The sequence below is a fragment of the Schistocerca serialis genome, chromosome 11, assembly GCF_023864345.2.
Source record: "Schistocerca serialis cubense isolate TAMUIC-IGC-003099 chromosome 11, iqSchSeri2.2, whole genome shotgun sequence".
Lineage (NCBI taxonomy): Eukaryota > Metazoa > Arthropoda > Insecta > Orthoptera > Acrididae > Schistocerca > Schistocerca serialis.
Genome location: NC_064648.1, coordinates 203,000,946 through 203,021,741, shown reverse-complemented (window position 1 = coordinate 203,021,741; position 20,796 = coordinate 203,000,946). Strand labels below are relative to the sequence as shown.

The following is a 20,796-nucleotide window of genomic DNA, read 5'->3' as shown; positions in this document are numbered from 1 at the left end:
GATAGTTCGGTAATTTTCACATCTGTCAACACCTGCTTTCTTTAGGATTGGAATTATTATATTCTTCTTGAAGTCTGAGTGTATTTCGCCTGTCTCATACATCTTGCTCAACAGATGGTAGAGTTTTGTCAGGAGTGGCTCTCCCAAGGCTGTCAGTAGTTATAATGGAATGTTGTCTACTCCCAGGGCCTTGTTTCGACTCAGGTCTTTCAGTGTTCTGTCAAACTCTTCACGCAGTATCGTATCTCCCATTTCATCTTCATCTAAATTCTCTTCCATTTCCATAATATTGTCCTCAAGAACATTGCCCTTGTATAGACCCTCTATATACTCCTTCCACCTTTCTGCTTTCCCTTCTTTGTTTAGAACTGGGTTTCCATCTGAGCTCTTGATATTCATACAAGTGGTTCTCTTTTCTCCAAAGGTCTCTTTAATTTTCCTATAGGCAACATCTATCTTACCCCCATCGAGATCAGCCTCTACATCCATACATTTGTCCTCTAGCCATCCCTGCTTAGCCATTTTGCACTTCCTGTCGATCTCATTTTTGAGACGTTTATATTCATTTACTGCATTTTTATATTTTCTCCTTTCATCAATTAAATTCAATATTTCTTCTGTTACCCAAGGATTTCTACTAGCCCTCGTCTTTTTACCTACTTGATCCTCTGCTGCCTTCACTACTTCATCCGTCAGAGCTACCCATTCTTCTACTACCGTATTTCTTTCCCCCATTCCTGTCAATTGTTCTCCTATGCTCTTCCTGAAACTCTGTACAACCTCTGGTTTAGTCAGTTTATCCAGGTCCCATCTCCTTAAATTCCTACCTTTTTGCAGTTTCTTCAGTTTTAATCTACAGTTCATAACTAACAGATTGTGGTCAGAGTCCACATCTGCCTCTGGAAATGTCTTACAATTTAAAACCTGGTTTCTAAATCTCTGTCTTACCATTATATAATCTATCTGAAACCTGTCAGTATCTCCAGGCTTCTTCCATGTATACAACCTTCTTTCATGATTCTTGAACCAAGTGTTAACTATGATTAAGTTGTGCTCTGTGCAAAATTCTACCAGGCGGCTTCCTCTTTCATTTCTTACCCCCCATCCATAGTCACCTACTACGTTTCCCTCTCTCCCTTTTCCTACTACCGAATTCCAGTCACCCATGACTATTAAACTTTTGTCACTCTTCACTATCTGAATAAGTTCTTTTATTTCATCATACATTTCATCAATTTCTTCATCATCTGCAGAGCTAGTTGGCATATAAACTTGTACTACTGTAGTAGGCATGGGCTTCGTGTCTATCTTGGCCACAATAATGCGTTCACTATGCTGTTTGTAGTAGCTTACCCGCATTCCTATTTTTTTATTCATTATTAAACCTACTCCTGCATTACCCCTATTTGATTTTGTATTTATAACCCTGTATTCACCTGACCAAAAGTCTTGTTCCTCCCACCACCGAACTTCACTAATTCCCACTATATCTAACTTTAACCTATCCATTTCCCTTTTTAAATTTTCTAACCTACCTGCCCGATTAAGGGATCTGACATTCCACGCTCCAATCCGTAGAACGCTAGTTTTCTTTCTCCTGATAACGAAGTCCTCTTGATTAGTCTCCGCCCGGAGATCCAAATGGGGGACTATTTTACCTCCGGAATATTTTACCCAAAAGGATGCCATCATCATTTCACCATACAGTAAAGTTGCATGCCCTCGGGAAAAATTACGGCTGTAGTTTCCCCTTGCTTTCAACTGTTCACAGTACCAGCACAGCAAGGCTGTTTTGGTTAGTGTTACAAGGCCAGATCAATCACCAAGACTGTTGCCCCTGCAACTACTGAAAAGGCTGCTGCCCCTCTTCAGGAACCACACGTTTGTCTGGCCTCTCAACAGATACCCCTCCATTGCGGTTGCTCTTGCGGTACGGCTATCTGTATCGCTGAGGCACGCAAGCCTCCCCACCAACGGCAATGTCCATGGTACCTTATCTGTAAATAAAATACGAGCTTTGAAGTGTAGATCTTCTAAGGTGGCATGACGGCATTTTAGCCCGAGAGCTCGTGCACGCTGCAAGTGATATGGAGAGAGTGATTGCTCATGCAAGTGTGATCCCAGAAGACCATTGTCAATGCCTTTGGCAGCTTCAGTTCCATGCACATTTGTTTTGAGATGTAAAATGCTCTTCCAATAACTTACATCGATAATGAGATATCCACTATGTGGATGTTCGTCATCTTTTGATGAATTAAAATTTTTTCTACTTAGCTTATTCTTTTACTGGTCTCATTCCCTTTTCTCTGGGGTACTAGTTTTTCAGTTAGTTTCATCAGTACAAAGAAATTGTACATCTTCCTCTGGGGGACTCTATGTTCAAGTTATAAAAAACATCTCTCTTTAACTCATGTGTCTTTTGAAACCACTCTTTAACAATGAAGCATAACAAATCTCTTCATTACAATTCAATTTCCAAGACTTTCTGCCTTTGTTTTACAACAATTAAAATATAATGTCTTCTTACACTAAGACACAACTTCTCCTTAAGACAATTAAAATGTGGCTGCTCTCTCTCTTCCCACATCACGCAAGCAGGCTAAACAGAGATAGCGTAATAATGTACATGTAGACCAAAGAGTTTAATCATTTGCAAAGATATTCAACAAAAGTGTTTATATCGTTCTTAAATAAATTGACATGAAAATATTACAAAAGTTTGCATAAACATGTATGCAGTCGACTTTACTCAAATAGGCATATTTATATCTTTGTTAATGTAACTGCACAGATGTTAAATTTGTGCCCAGTGTAACAGTAGTTCACAAGCTATAAAGATTGATTTTTTTACAAAGTTGTTTTTTTTTTTTTTTTAAATTTTTAATCCCCCCCCCAAATACACAAAGTTACTGATACACACCAGTATCAGAGATTTCATACTAAGTATTAGGCTCAATTATATGACAGGATTCAGTCTTCTATTTGTCACAGTATCCCCTCCTGCATATCTGGTGTATTAACTGTGTGACCTCTGTCATGATCCTTAGTGCTCGTGGCATGCTCTTCCATGTCTGGGAGTTGCCGAAATAACTTGCAGAAAACTTTTTTTCACCCAGAATGTGATGCTAAGGATCTTGTTCAGTGTACGTACTACCCGCCTGGTGAATACACCGTCAGCTAAACTGTAGCAGCACAAGATCCTCAGCATCACATTCTTACTGAAAAAAGTTTTCTGCAAGTTATTTCAGCAACTCCCAATCATGGAACGATATACCACGAGGACAGACATAACACAGTTCATACACCAGATACGCAGGAGGGGATACTGTGACGAACAGAAGATTGAAACCTGTCTTGTAATCGAGCCTAATATGTAGTATGAAATCTCTGATACTGGTGCGTACCAGTAACTTTGTGTGTGAAAAAAATAAAAAAAATTTAGAAAAAGAAAATAGAAACTTTGATTTTTATACGATCTTTATGGCTTGTGAACTACCATTTCACTAGACACAAATTTAACATCTGTGCAGTTACATTAACAAAGATACAAATATGCCCATTTTAGTAAAGTCAACCGCATACATGTTGATGCTACCTTTTGTAATGTTTACGTGTCAATTTATGTAAGAACAATTTAAACACCTTTGTTGAATATCTTTGCAAATGACTAAACTCTTCAGCCTACATGTACATTATTACGGTATCTCTGTCTGGCCTGCTCATGCAATGTGGGAAGAGACAGAACAGTGACATTTTAGTTGTCTTAAGATAAGTTGTGTCTTAGCGTGTGAGAAGACATTATATTTTAATTGTTGTAAAACAAAGGCAGAAAGTCTTGGAAACTGAATTGTAATGAAGAGACATGTTATACTTCACTGTTAAAGAGTTGTTTCAAAAGACACACGAGTTAAAGTGAAACGATCTTTATAACTTGTACATAGAGTCTCCCAGATGAAGTAGTACAATTTCTTTGTACTGATGAAACTCATTGAAAAATTGATATCCTGGAGAAAAGTGAATGAGATTAGTAAAAGAATAAGGTAAGTAGCAAAATTCTAAACTCATCAAAGTGGGTACGCCTTTCAACTTCACTCAAAAATGACGAACACCCACATAGTGGATATGTCATTATCGATGTAAGTTATTGGAAGAGCATTTTACATCTCGAAACAAATGTCAAATGTGCAGGGAACTGTAACAGTGGTCTTGTGGGGTCACACTTGCATGAGCAATCACTCTTTCCGTTCCACTTGCAGCGTGCACGAGTTCTCGGGCTACAATACCCTCATGCTACATTAGAAGAGCTACACTTCAAAACTCTCATTTTATTTACAGATAAGGTACCACTCACATAGAGAAGTATAATACAGGGTGATTGTAATTAAAGTTAAACTTTCAAAACACTGCACACATAACACCGTTGGTCAGAATGACGTCAAATTGCAACACAATATTATTGGAGAAGGGGGAAAATGTATGGCAGAAAAAATAAATAATGTGAAAATTGATCAATAGATGGCACTGTATGTATCAGAATATGTAAATGAAAACACCTGTCATGCGCACGACCCACTGAAGTTGGTATAAACACACCAGGTACATGGCTTTTCCTCCTTTCGCGCCTGCAATGTTCGCCATGACTGTCTCAATGCAGGATTTTGCTCTGCTTGTAAAGCTGTATTACACAAATGATGACTGTGCACACCTTGTTCTGCAGAAGTTCCAGACACTGAAGGATTTGAAGAAAGGCGTTGGTCCGATGACTACCATGGGTCTGGAGAAAATTATTCGGAAATTCAAAAAGACAGGTTCTTTTGGTGTGAAACCTGGTAGATGGAGAAAACGAATTAATCTGACATCAGTGGAAGCAGTGCCCACAGCAATGCAGGAGGAGACAAGTAGTGATGTGCAAACGTGTAGTGCACGGAGAATTGCCTGAACATTGGACATACCTGTGAGCATGGCGCGTAAAATCCTACAAAACATCCTTCTTTGCGATCCATTAAAAATTACCCATGTGCACAAGTTGCTTCCTATTGACCTGTCAGCAAGACAGACCTTTGCTTTAGAATTTCTTGCTCGCATGGAGGTAGACAATGATTGGCCGTGAAAGATTTTGTGGGCAGACGAAGCCCACTTTCATCTAACAGGATATGTCAATACACAGAATTGTCGAATATGGGCAACAGAAAATCCATAGGCAAATCAACCAGTACCACTTCATCCTGAAAAGGTCACTGTGTGGTGCGGGTTTATGGCATCATTTATCATAGGGCCATATTATTTCGAAGAGATGTGTTTCCGGTCCTGTTACCTGTACCGTCACTGGTAAATGCTACGAGTGTCTTTCGCACAACCACGTCATTCCAGCTCTCCAACAGCATGGATGTGTGGATGGGATCATTTTAAGCAAGATGGTTCACCTCCGCACATTGCAAATCCAGTTAAGCTGCTGCTCAAGCGCCATTTCAGAAATGCTAGAATTATCAGCCATCATTTCCCTACAGCCTGGCCATCCCAATCACCTGATCTTAATCCGTGTGACTTCTGGCTGTGGAGCTATCTGAAAGATGTTGTGTTCAATGTTCTGATTGAAGACTTAGTTGCATTGAAGGCACGCATTGCGCAACACATTCTGAACGTGACCCTGGAAACACTTCGATCAGTTATGGAACATGCTGTTTTTCGATTTCAACTTGTTACAGAAAACAGTGGACAGCATACTGAACATGTTTTGTTAAAGTCACACGGAAATTAATAATCCGATTTGATTTTGATTGCGGTTTTAGCCTCAGGACGGTTAAAAACTGATCTGAGTGATGCTTTTTATGAGGTTTTTGGCCTCAGGAAAATTAAAAACCGATTTTTACCATCCAATATGATATGACCTTGCCGTGGTGGCTGGGCTTATGTAACTAGCAGTATCACATCTGTACACCCATGCACACTGAGTAGTACAGTTTGTTTAACGTCAAACTCACACCTTCGGCATTGTTGTACGATTCATTTATCATACTTTGCCAGACATATTAACAGCTGCCCTTTATCGCCAAACTGCAATAATAAATTACCCACAGCATTCTCACCAAAAGATGACGGACAGAATTTAAGCACTACAGGGCACCGCTGCACATTCTATGCCACGTGCAAAAGTACCTATCGTCGACATTTGGTAAGCAACAGATTGGTAGAGGTTCAACTGCCTTCAATCCTTTGAATTTCCATCTGTGCGGACATTTAACATTTTGTGGACTGGGCACCTTTGGCGTCATTCAACAAACTCGTACTGTGCTTTTTCAAAGCCTTTTTAGAATTTTGTTCAGTAGATTCTACTGCGAAAAAATTATGTCAGGTTATTGCATTTGAAAGAAGATCTTTTCTCTGAGATACTGCAAAGAAACATAAGACCTACACAGTGATCATTTTTTATACTGAAATAAAAATAATGTGTTGTTTTAATAAAACAAAACATTTTTTTTCATCTTTTCTTTCCTTATTGCAGACAGAATTAGAAACTGGTGGTACTAAAAATAAATCTTTTTGAAAATATAGTTTTTATTGAAAACTGCTTAGCATTAAAACTTTTGAAGGATTTTGGAAAGCAAAGTCCTACCTCACGTACTTCTCAATAGAACCTGGTACATTTTCTTGTCACTTTTCCAGATCATGCCTCGATTCATTCTGCACAAACGTAATCTTCTCTGGGGCCTCTGTGACATTTCTGTAACCAGCTTCAGTATAGGAAAATATCTTCCATTGAGTCTGTTTACAAGTGAACTACCTTGTGGGGAAGCCTCCTTTGTGTATCAAAGCCACTTCAATTTAGTAATGAATTCAAGATGATGTCTACTAATAGGCAAATGAAATTACAATTGTTATCATGAAAATGTGAAAAAAGCTTTATTCCACCACTTTATTTACTTCATCTCAAAAGGGTAGCAGCCCACTAGCTGGTCACTGCATTGTTTTTATTACAATGCAAAATACAGATTTTCTGTTATTCCTAATGTTGCTACCAGCTTTTGGACAACTGGACTGTTAGCTAGCCCTTTTCCGTTTTCCAGTAGTGTACTATAAGATCATTTTGAAAATAAATACAAAGCTTTTAGCAGACTACAATTGATGCATTTTTCAATACATGTATTATCATGAGACACGGCGCGTTGCAACACGATGAACGTAAAAGCTGCAAAGCAAGTGATACACAATGTCTGGATTCCTCACCAGTCGATACAAGTGACAGGTGCTGCCATCTATGTTTTTTCATTATAGTACAGGCATCACAGGGTACCTTTATACACCCGACAGATGCAACACAAAATTTGGAATATATTAACAGAGCTGAGAAACAGGCAGCGGAGATATGTTGCTCGTCTTTTTCAAGCAAAATCTATGCGATGTACAAGCTACGTTGCTCTTCTTCAAAGTGTTAAAGATATTGGTGTATTCTGCAGCCATCAACAATGTGCACATGTGTAACACCAAATCTGAGCATGTGTCTACACAAATTTGTGACTCTGTGAGGAGGAGAGCTGAAGGGTGTGTGACAACAAATGGAAACCACAAGGAATGTTGGAAGTACAGGTGCCTGTCGTACGACAGCCTGGGGTGTAACTCGATTAATCTACATATACAACTATACTCTGCAAACCACTGCGAAGTGCATGGCAGGGGGTATGTTCCATAATAACAGTAATCAGGGTTTCTTTCTGTTCCACTTACGTACGAAGCACAGGAATAATTATAATTTTAATGTCTCTGTGCAGACTGTAATTGTTCTAATCTTATCCCCACAAGTCCTGTGTGAGCAATACATATGGGGTTGTAGCACATTGCTAAGATCATTGTTTAAAACCAGTTCTTGAAACTTCGTTAGTAGACTTTCTTGGGTATTTTACGTCTATCTTCAAGGGTCTGCCAGTTCAGTTCCTTCAGTAGCTCTGTGACTCTATCCCACATGTCAAACAAACCTGTGACCATTCGTGTTGCCCTTCTGCGTATATATTCAACATTCCCATTTAGTCCTATTGGTAAGGGTTTCACACACATCAGCAATATTCCAGAACTGGTTGTACGAGTGATTTGTAAGCAGTCTCCTTTGTAGACTGACTGCACTTCCCCAGTATTCTACCAATAAACCGAAATCTACTTCCTGTTTCACCCACGACTGATCCTATGTGATTATTTCATTTCATATCCCTACAGAGTGTCACACCCAGGTATTTGTACGAGTTGGCCGATTCCAATAGTGACTCACTGACATAATAGTCATAGAATATTACATTTTTTTCACTATACGAAGTGTATAACTTTACATTTTTGAACATTTAAAGCAAGTCTCTATTGGTCCCTCATGGACAGGGGACATCAGCTGGTTAAGCAATTGTCAATATCAATGAAATACTCCAACAGCTGTGTAACTAAGATGATGATTTTTTTTTAATTTAATTTAATTTTTTTTATTTTGACAACAACCAGTTTCAGCATTCCACTATGCCATCTTCAAAGCCATCATCTTTAAAGCAAGTTGCCAACCTTTGCAGTACTTTGACATCTTATCAAGATCTGACTGATGTTTATTCAGTATCTTTCATGTAGCACTCCATTATAGAGAACTGCAAATATGCGACATGAACAGCAACGGTCCCCACACACCACCCTGGAGCATACCCAAAGTTATTTCTACATCTGACGATGACTCTACAACCAAGATAACAACCTGCATCCTATGTACCAAAAGTCTTCAATCCAGTCACAAATTTCACTTGATATCCTATATAATCGTACTTTTGACAATAAAAGTAGATGTGGTACTGAGTCAAATGCTTTTCAGAAATTAAGAGATACTGCATTACCTGCCTGCCTTGATCCAAAGCTTTCAGAATGTCATGTAACAGAAGTGTGACATGGGTTTCATGTGATCTGTGTGTGTTGCAGTCATGTTGATGGCAAAATTTTTGCTGTTTTGACTAGCAGTGCCCCCTGTAAAAATATGAGACGCTTTCTCCAATCAACCTGTACACAAATCAGAACAGATGAGATGGGCCGGTGCAGGACGACAGATGCTGAGAGGCGACCTTGGAGACTGCACTGGGTGAAGAAACCGGAAGGTGGTACTCACGACGGGCTGACCCCTCCACATAGTATGAGATTGGCTGGGCTACTGGTTACCCGTATTTCAGGATCCTTATTGTTCTCTGGGTCCACAACCAGTTACACAATATACAGAAGCTTTGTCCATCAGCAGTCTTTTTAAGCTGATCACTGCGCCATTTTAAGTGGAGTTCCATTTGATATGCCTACAAACTGTTACATCTAGGTATTCGAACAAGTTTACTGACTGAAATCGTGACTTGCTGGTATTTTAGTTGCAGTATACTATGTTTTTGCAAGTTATGAACTGCACAGTTTTACATTTCCGAACATTTAAAGCAAGATGCAAATCTTAGCTCCAATTTGAAACCTTATCAAGATATGACTGAATATGTCTGCGCCTATTTTTCAGATAGATAACTACATTGCCTGCAACAAGTGCGAGGTTATTAATTTTGTCTGCAAGGTCATTTATACACAATATGGATAGTAACGATCCTTAAACATTTTGATGGGGCATACCTCAAGTTACATCTATATCTGTGGGCAAATCTATATCTACAACCATGTGCTCCATCCTCTCTACCAAAAAATCCTCAATACAGTTGATTAGTGACTACACAGAACATTATTTACAGATTTAATCTATTAGGTTATCTTTAATACTGTCCACCAGAGACTCTGCTGTCACACACCTCTGCTGGTAAGTTTTTGGACAGACTTCTCATTAACTTGATGCCCAATCTTCTTTTGCCAGGTTCATTAGTCTGTACGGTAAATTAAGTAACTGGTTCTTCTTCAACTTGAAATGTTTGTGAAGGAAAATGGTGGCCACATGAGTGATATCATTTTCAAGTGATAGGCATTTTAAATTGCAAGCATTGTGAATCCATGCTGTATTTATTTTATATCTTTGCGAATAAATTTGTATCACTAGCAGAGGTTTCAAAACTGCCTGTTTCCCTGCCACGTCTGTTACACGAGATGCAAGGATGTCATAACAGACAACTAGGTCTATTAGCTGAAAACATGATGATGATGTACATCTGTTTGACCCTCAACAAAAAATAAAGTAATGTACTGTATCTAAACAGACAGATAGATCCATTATTGTATGACTGCATGATTACCGAGCAATTACACCCATTAAATACCTAAGAGAATGCGGATGGAGGAATTTCAAGTGAAATGACCACACAAAACTAACTGCAGGTAAGGCAGATGTCAGAATGAGATTCACTGGATGAATCCTCAGGATGTATGGGCCACCCAGAAGTGAAGTGCCTTACAAAACCTTCCTTCCACCAATACCCGAATACTGCTCATCTGTCTGTGATCCTTACACCTAAAATTGATAGTAAACAGAGAAGATGCAAAGAAGTGCATTTTTAGATTACACACATGCTCAACAAACTCCAGTAGTGGGTGCTGCAAGAGTGGTGCCGAATTTCACGGTGAGGTTTACAGATAAAGTTCTGAGGTTTGTATTGCTCATTCTGTAAATACATACTATACAAGACCATGTTGTCCACATTGCACAATTTAAGAATATTTATTTGTTTTTGGATGGAGTAGACTATCTTTTACATAATTCTAAGTTCTGTGAGAATGAAAAATTATTTAAACGAAAATTCATTTCCCAACATAAGTAACCCTGTCCTTTTTCAGATTCAAAGCCACCTTCCTCGACGAGGGTGTGTGACATTACGATAATGCTGCCTCTCTCCACTCGAAGAAGTTACAAAATGTTTATTTCAATTTCTGACGGTCTGAGTTAGTCAATTAAGATGAGTTCGATTAAGAACAGTGATTCTTAGCAAATCATCAATAGCATGGTTTATTACCACAATTATTAATAATTTCAAACATTTTTTAAGATACTTGGCTTTAGTGCTATTGTGCATGTCACCGTACAACACTGATCATTTTACAATTCTCAAAGCAAACAAAATGCGGTACGAATAACAAAAGAAAATCAGCAAATACATCCGAGCAATGTCAGTAAGCACATTGTCTGAACTCAACTCAACTTATTCCCACTCACTATCACATAAATTATGCAGTGTGAATAATTACAGTGAATTCTTTCTTGCAAAAGGGCATGTCTCACGTGAACACAGTTAGCAAGCACGTGCGACCCATGCTGACAAGAGCATCATCTCAATCCAACTGCTATGCTCGGATTAACTGTTGCACCATGCCAAGCACTCGTGTCCAGCAACAAAAATCACACTCATAGTCAGCAGGAAGTGATTATTGTGGAATTCTTACCTCAGCTAAACAAGAGGTAGCTGGAACACACACTCTGCGATGAAGTAGATCGATACATTTATGAACAAACGTTACAAACAATGGCAAATACCTTGATGTGTGAGAATCTAAGATCGTCAAACCCCCGTTGCACTGAAGCCCTCATTCAAACCTTGTCCCCCAAAACCAAATGAGAAGTAGCAACACCTACACTTTAAATGTTATCACCATATCCACATCAAATGCCCCCCCCCCCCTCCCGACAGACTGGCAAGCTGTCCCACAACTACCCCTACAGGCATTATTCACAAACTAATGCCCTCCTGTCAGAAGCACCCTCATCACCTAGGATCTGATATGCCTCCACTGAACATACCACACACTCTCGGATTGAGCCCTGAAATTGGATACCCTCCCTTTTGTCTCCCACCTACTCCACCCAGTGTTGGCATCCATCGCTCTGGTCGCCTCTGTAACTTAACAGTCAGACTCTACAACAATGTCACATGATTATCCACACCTTGATATTGCTACCCTGCAATATTGTCCTGTCCCAAACACCTGTTGTTAACTGTATGATTAGTTATGATAAAATGACTGGAAACATCACATTGGTGGTTAAAAAATTATTGTAGCTTGAATATTATTAAAGTATGCCAAGGCAATGGCACACTGAGAATCCACAATGTTCTTGGTACAATTTGTTACAATTGTCAGTTAATAACACACCTATGTTTAACACTTTCAGGAGATGCTAAGATGCAAATTAAGATCATATAACACACACGGCTGGTATAGCACAATGGGTAGCGTCACAGAATTCTAAGGTGTATGTCAATGTGTCACTGGTCTGCGCCTCCCTGGAGCCAATTTTTTTTTTTTACTGACAGTGGCGTTTCTTAGCAGGTTCTGATACTTTCTTGTTAAATTAATAAAAATATGTTCTCCAATATCCCATGTCATGCACTTTCTGGGAAGTCAGTTTGTTTGCTTGATTGGTTTTAGCTACAAAACAGCATGCACTACTTAAACATTCTTGTTTTAAGTGTATTCCACATATTGTAGTGATTCTTGCTGAAGAAGCAGTGATCAAGTACGAATGGCCTTAGGATTTTACTAAATAGTAAGAATAACAAAATCATTTTTATCTTACATGGTGAATTATTGTAAATTTGCATCACACTACTTGCAATGGAACTTTTGTACGCCACTGTTATTACTGACTGAACATGGTACATTCCTTTTTGCCTTACAACATTTTCATGGATATTAAAGTTTTTATTTATGTATACTACAGACAAAACACGACTAGCCTATGGACAAGGGAGTAACTGTCCATTTTAACAGAGCTAACATAGCAAATCTATGCTCATCCCTTTAATAATCAATATGATGTGCGAGCCAGACGCAGCCAACAACAGCCACTGGAGCGCACTGCAAGCGCATATACCACATCGAGGAACACATGCCATACGCACAAGTTACATTGTTTCTGAGTTTTCAGCAGCACGCTGAACTCGGAACACTCAGTGTTGACATTCGAAACCACAGTCTGTGTGTAACAGTTTTAAACGCTACTCCACTGGTAAGTATGGGACAATAATGATCCAAACTAATATCTCCATAAAGAGATATAAAAAATTAATAATTAAAAAAATATTACGACTTACTTACACTTGGAAACCTTGTCGGCTCTGGCACTTCTCTCGGAAGCAGTTTGTCATCCATATTAGTGCCTGTAAGGAAAGGGACACATTAGAGACAAAGGCCAGTAATTTTAATTACAATTCTAGAAACTGAATCAGTGCCAGGTAGGACATACAATTATCCTGCACTTGTGTATGCATGCACCTCTCCCCCACAAATAAACAGTTCAATAACCGAGCGAGTTGCCTCATTTAGCACTATCAGTATATGCAGTAAAAATATACTGATACTTACTTAGAATATTGTAAAAAGTAAATTAAGAACTACAAAAAATGAAAATCATGACTAAAATAACTTCAATGATCCTAGTCTCACCTTGAAATAAAACAACAATCTTATTCCACCAGTTTCAAGATATGAATGTGCAATGCAGAGATTAACAATTCCAGAACTGGCCTATGATGAATACTGACTTATTTAACTGCCTCTCACTATGGCTATCATAAACAGCTTTCCATAGAGAAATCAATACGAGGCCTCAAAAGTGAAGAGCTGGCAGAGCTAAGCAAGAAAAATTAGGCTGTTGGTGCATACTGTGGCTCTCACAAAGCCTTGAAACTGGGGGAGGGAGGGGTGGGGGGTGGGGACAGAACAGGAGGAGGGGGAGTGGTGGTGCAATACAGCTGAACAAAAGGATTTATTCCAAAAGCTAGCATGTTTTCCTTCATTTTCGGTTTGTCTGTCAATGACTCAAGGCTGTTGTTCTTCAGTGAGTTGTCTCCCTTACCCCTACAGAGATAAAATATTCTTAATATCTGCAGCCATTTTTTCTCAGTTGCTACTTCAGTTATGCTTCATTATACACGCTGTTACAAAAAGATACGGCCAAACTTTCAGGAAACATTCCTCACACACAAAGAAAGAAAATATGTTATGTGGACATGTGTCCGGAAATGCTTACTTTCCATATTACAGCTCATTTTATTACTTCTCTTCAAATCTCATTAATCATGGAATGGAAACACACAGCAAGAGAATGTACCAGCGTGACTTCAAACACTTTGTTACAGGAAATGTTCAAAATGTCCTCCGTTAGCGAGGATACGTGCATCCACCCTCCGTGTCACGGAAACCCTGATGTGCTGATGCAGCCCTCAAGAATGGCGTATTGTATCACAGCCGTCCACAATACGAGCACGAAGAGTCTCTACATTTGGTACCGGGGTTGCGTAGACAAGAGCTTTTAAATGCCCCCATAAATGAAAGTCAAGAGGGTTGAGGTCAGGAGAGCGTGGAGGCCACGGAATTGGTCCGCCTCTACCAATCCGTCGGTCACCGAATCTGTTGTTGAGAAGCGTACGAACACTTCGACTGAAATGTGCAGGAGCTCCATCGTGCACGAACCACGTGTTGTGTCATACTTGTAAAGGCACATGTTCTAGCAGCACAGGTAGAGTATCCCGTATGAAATCATGATAACGTGCTCCATTGAGCGTAGGTGGGAGAACAAACTAAAATGAGCTCTAACATGGAAATTAAGCATTTCCGGACACAAGTCCACATAACATCTTTTCTTTATTTGTGTGTGAGGAATGTTTCCTGAAAGTCTGGCCGTACCTTTTTGTAACACCCTGTATACATATGAAAAATCAGTCTTTTGCAACTGAATGTTTTATTTGTGTGTACTAAATAAGTAAGAGCACTTTCAGTGTGCCAAAGTATATATTATGGGCAGTGCAGTGTTTAAATGCAGCCTAAAAAAAGGAAGAAATCTCTACTATGTGCACCTAGTACATGCAAAAGAATGTATGGATATGTGACAAGGACATAAAAATGAAAACCATCAAGGACGCCCAGCATGAATAGGCAAAATATGTTTGGTACATCTAAATAAGAATGATTTTTTTCTTGTCTACAAGATAAAGCACATGGAAATAAAATTTGTCAAAGTAAAATTTGCCAAACCCTGAAAAAGTGGACCCAATACTAGGCAGGCTAAATATTACAGAAAAGAAAAAAGAACACAGATAAACTAATTAAGCAGCTCAGTTCAAAGCGTTTCATCATTAGAAGCATCTCTCACTGTGTTGTTCTGAAGACAAGAGGGTTTTCTCATTTTCCCACTGTCACTGCCTGTTGTCTTGTGGACTTACTATATACACTGGGGGAGTGCACCTACAGTAATTAAGCAAAATGTTTGTACAACAGCAAGTAGTATAACTACTGAATAAATTAGATAACTGTACATCTTACACAAGGCTTGACACTCAATTCCCAATACGTTTACTCCCAAATGGTTGTTGTTGCTGACAATAAAAATCAGATTTAGCTGAAATGTTTCTTACACAGTCACAATAAAGACACGACAACAATTTTCATCTAGACTTTGCCTGGTTGTGTACTCTGATGGAAGATATTCAACAAATTCCAATCCAACATAAAGCAAGAAATTGGAAATCCCTGCCAATTCAAAAGAAAATTAAAAACATACCTCATTAACTACTCTTTCAACTATCTGAATATCTAGGTTCAGTGATATGTTAGCCATATAGTAAATATTAGTGTTTGTGATAAAGCTGTATGACAAGTAATAATGTACTATAAATAACACTCAGTATTTATGGATGTAAAAATATTTTCTTTGAAAAATGCTTTGTAATAAAATGAATAGTAAGTTGCCGAAAGCCAAAGCTACATATTAAAAATTAGGAAGTAGCAGCTTCTTCCAAAATAGCAGCTTTCTTTCCAGTGCCTTGGATTAAAGTCAGGTGGAATTAATATGAACTGTGTTTAGTATAGGGATAGTTTATTGTTAGCAAAGTATACACATTAAGTTTCTTTGACTCACCTCCATTTTGGTAAAATTTACTGGTATGCCTCGACATGTTTCTGCCCTGAAGATTCTCTTTCTCGACAAGATCTGCAGAATGTGACCAACCAATGCAAACTTTTCATTTCGGATGCACCAGAAGCTTAGTTTCGAAAACCATATTTAGTTCAGTGAAAGCACAATAGAATATGTTCACTATTCCATTTACTTCTTTCACTGTCCAACTTTCATTAACTACAAAACATCACAGACAGAAAGTGTGACTTCATTTTGAATTTGTACCGTTAACTTGTGTGTGGATTACACATTATTCCTGTCCCATTATTATTGACACTCTGTCTCTTACGTAGATGGGACCAGTGTGATAAGCTTGGCGTGGTATTTATAAACCCAAAGAAATTTGTAAGTAACAAATGTCTGGGTGTAGATTGTGTACATCTAAATAGGCTATTCTCAGTGACTGAGTAAAATGTTTTTCGACATTTGCAAAATCACCAATTATCAGGGAAACTGACAGTGTGTGGAACGGATGTTAAAAACAAAAGAATCAACTGCAAATAAAAAATGTAGATATATTGGAAAATATGATTCACTTAAAAGCATTCAAAACAGTGATAAACATTTTCTAATGCATTCAAATATAAATGGTATAGCCTCAGATTTGTTGTAACCCAAGTTATTCTAAAACTGATGAACTTCCAAGTTTTACTTTCAGAATGTTCAAATTTAAAAATTGTATGTTTAAACAAACATTGGCTGACAGAGGCAGTATAGAAATTCTAAACAAAATTGAACATTTTACACTTGTCAGTAGTTTTTGTGGAGGTAAAAGGTCTCATGGGGGCTGCTGCATGCTTCTAAATGACTCAATAAATTTTAAAGACAGTGAGTTCAATTGTTTGAATGAGGAAGGTAATTTTGAAAGTTGTGCTGTGGAACGAATTGATTTAAATACTGTATCTCTTTACAGAATTCCTGGAAATGCTGTAACAAAATTCTTTTTATCTAAATTTCAATGTCTATTAGAAAGACTTCCGAAAACCAGAAAGAAAAAAAAAATGTAATTGCAGCCAACTTTAATATAAATGTATTAAATAATAATAATGACATTGTAAATCTTTGTCACTTAATTCAGAAACATGCTTTTAATTTAAATTTCACTTAAAGTACTAGAAGAAATAGCCACTCTGAAACACATATTATCAGTTTCCAAAAATAGGAAAACCAAACCGTGTGAAAACATGTTTTGAAAGGAAAGAGAATGTAAATATATTTCCTAAAAAACTATAAACAGGCTTCTAGATAATAGTGTGTCAAGTGAAAAAAATTTCAAAACATTCCTAAATGGTTTCCTAGATTTTTCAACTAAACTTTCTCCCTCAAGCCTGGCAACAAAGAGTGGCCAACAAAATAAACTGGATTACACAAGGAATAAAAGTTTCTAGTGCCAGGAAAAGACAACTTCACAATGGGTTAAAACATGACAAAAATTCTGACTAAAGAGATATAAGAATACATTCAAAAAAGTTGTACAGGCAGCAAGAAAATTGGATAACAACCTGTTTATTAGTAAACATGAAAATAAATCAAGGGCTATTTCAGATGTTGTCAAATCTGTTAAAACATTCAAAAGAATTATCCCAAAAGATGTAGAAGATGCTGCAGTGCCTTTAAAAAACAAGAAATCAGCTGGGTGGGATGAAATTCCAACCACTGTAGTCAAGGCTGTTTATAACATCATTTCTTATCCATTGGCTGAAATTATTAATCAGACATTTGAGGTAGGATATTTCCCAGATGTGTTAAAATATGCTGAAATAAGACCATTGTTCAAGAAAGGCTCAACAGATGACATGGGAAACTGCTGCACTATTTCCCTGATGCCAGTTTCTGCTAAGGTGATAGAAAGGATTATTGCAAAACATCTTGAAAACTTTCTTATATAAAATGACGTTATACTTAAAAATCAATTTGGATTTCTAAAAGGGAAAAATACAATAAACACTATCAGGGAATTCACTGAAAAGACAAGCTCTGCTTTAGACAAGGGTAAAAAGGTCACAGGTATTTTTTGTGATTTGACCAAAGGTTTTGACTCTGTCAGTTACTTGCTACTTCTACACAAGTTAGAGAGAGATGGGACCGTGGACAGGGCATTACAGTGGTTCAAATCTTATTGGTCAGAAAAAAAACCAGGGACTTATGCTAAATTCAAACAGGAAAATATCATTCTCGGACTGGGTTAGGTTACGTTAGTGTTGTTTAACGTCCCGTCGACAACGAGGTCATTAGAGACGGAGCGCCAGCTCGGGTTAGGGAAGGATGGGGAAGGAAATCGGCCGTGCCCTTTGAAAGGAACCATCCCAGCATTTGCCTGAAACGATTTAGGGAAATCACGGAAAACCTAAATCAGGATGGCTGGAGACGGGATTGAACAGTCGTCCTCCCGAATGCGAGTCCAGTGTGCTAACTACTGCGCCACCTCGCTCGGTCTCGGACTGGAAAAAGATTTGTACAATGGTCTCAAAGGCCTTAATTTTTGGGCCTTATCTTTTTCTGCTGTACATAAATGATTTACCTTTAAGCGTTGATGTTCACTCCGGTTTATTCACAGATGATATCTCAGTTTTAATTGAAAATAACAATTTTGAACAAATTCACGATACTGAGGATAAAATAATGGGAAACCTAGACCGATGGTTTCAGTAAAATGGATTAAAGCTTAAGTCACAAAAACACAATCAGTGCAGTTCAGTGCTAAAACATCATCAGCATCTCCCATGAAAATAGTGCACGGCAATCAGGAAATAACTGAAGCAAGTTATGTAAAATTTCTAGGTCCAAATCTTGACAAAAATTTAAACTGGACAGCACATGCAGACTTCTTAGCAAACAAACTAAACAGCCTACCTAATGCGATGAACATTTTATCTGGTTCCACCCTTATGGATACCAGGAACATAGTCTACCACAACAACTTTAAGAGTACGGGTATAATTCGATATGGAATAATTTTCTGAGGAACTCTGCGAACAGCCCAAGATTAATTACACTTCAAAAGAGAATTATAAGAAACATGGGTTTAGTTCAAAAAAGAACATTGTATCACCCATTATTTAAAAAATTAAAAATATTCAACATTCCTTCTCTGTACATATACGAAATTTTTATTTTCATACATAAAAATCAAAACTCACTTGACAATTTTCATTTTAACCACAATTACAGTACTCGTCACAGACACAGTATCACTCTTCCCTCTCATAATTTAAAACTTTACACTCAAAGACCACTGTACATGGGCTTAAAAATTTACAATAAACTAAATAACACAAATCTGTTAAATATAGAGTTGGACCCACTAAAAACATTGTTATTTAATACACTAATGGAAAAATGTTGTTATTCAATCGAAGAATTAATGCAGGACACTTTGGCAATTTGAAAATAAAAGAAACAATAAAGATTACGTATTGTATAATAAACTGTTAATATATTGTATTTATTGTATTGCAAGCTGCAAAATGACCATAAGTGTTATATATGTTCTTGTTAAAATGTTCATGTCTGAAAATTCAGAAATGTCTGCTTAAATATGTTAATTATTATTATCTTTCTTTTTAAGTAATTTGATGCGCCTCCAGTACAAAAATCTTTGATTTGTCACTACATTCTACATGTTTTCACATTTACAACAGAGGCAGGGAGTAGAATGTCACAGCTGGCAAAGAAATGGAAGCACCTACCAGCTGTCATGTGAGCAACAAATGGTATGCGGTGTCACCTATGGCAGTGACAGATGTAAACAAATTTAATGCAAACCCTTGACACTGCATACAAATAGCGTGCGCGCCCACACACACACACACACACACACACACACACAACACACACACACACACACGCACACAGAGGTTTTCAAGTATTAAAAAACCTACCAAGGCACATTAAATGTCGGGTCGATAAGGTGATTGAGTTTAAACTGATTTAAAGAAGTTTCTGTTGGGCAACTCCTTAAACTCCACTGAAGATATTTGTCACAGAAAATACCGAATACAATATTTTTGATCATTCGAGAATTGGCATTGCAAAACTACAATCATTTCTAATATAATGTCTTAACAAAATTTGGATTTAACTTAGATAATACATGCACCTTTGACTTCTTTCCGCAGCTCTGAGACAGACACCTCTCCACAGGATCTGTGGTCTATGAGTAACATAAAGGATTACTCCGAAAGAGAATATAAGTGTGTTCTACTCCAGCAACCCACCCGAGATCAAAGTGCCTGAGATCTCTTGTCCCAACTCTGCTGAGTACAGCTCTCATTCAGGCAGCCACTACAGGGATCAAAGGCTTCACAGCCAACATATTCCACTTAGGGCCTACAGTAGTAGCAGAAGTGCTGTCCAATCCTGAGCAGATCCATGTATCCTCATACCAGGAATTCTAAGATAGTCAGCACATTTTTTTAGACACATCTGGACACCTTAAAAGTGCAACTAGCCTATATTGTAATATCATTTACAAACACTGCACAAAAAAATGCATAATGGCTTGAGTATGATAGTGCTCTGCCTCAAAACATTGGCTCTGATGACAGACAGGTCTGTCATATGGCCTGGGGTTTACGTTAGTTGGAAAATAACAGTCAGGTGGAAATATAAATAAATGCAGGCTGCCACTAGACAGAGTCCCCAACTTTCTTCTTTCTGGACTAATTCCTACTGATAGTTACACAGATGAGAGAACCATGAAATTCTTTAGCCCAATACAATTTAAAAATGGGCAATGGCCATGGCACCAATATATTTTAATTCTCGATAACAAACCGTTTCTCCTTGATAACTCCTGCTACTGTGTAAAACTATCTCTGCCAACATAACTTGTAAAGGGTGGTGGCTAGGAGTTAATAACTCAATCTCAATATATTAAAAAAAGAGAAAAACAGCTCCACAAATTTTCAGCATATAGC

General features: G+C 38.0%; 1 protein-coding gene across 1 annotated transcript in view; it reads right to left on the bottom strand.

Moving 5' to 3' along the window:
• The window catches only part of LOC126427002 (uncharacterized), an 81,668-nt gene extending 61,591 nt beyond the window's left edge, over window positions 1-20,077 (bottom strand). Inside the window, exons 1-2 of the mRNA XM_050089153.1 lie at window positions 19,977-20,077; window positions 13,018-13,079 (exon numbers count right to left, since the gene is read on the bottom strand). Coding sequence (XP_049945110.1) covers window positions 13,018-13,079; window positions 19,977-20,043 — 129 coding nt within the window. The 5' untranslated portion in view covers window positions 20,044-20,077. The remainder of the gene's footprint in view (window positions 1-13,017; window positions 13,080-19,976) is intronic.
• Between the last annotated feature and the right edge of the window lie 719 nt (window positions 20,078-20,796).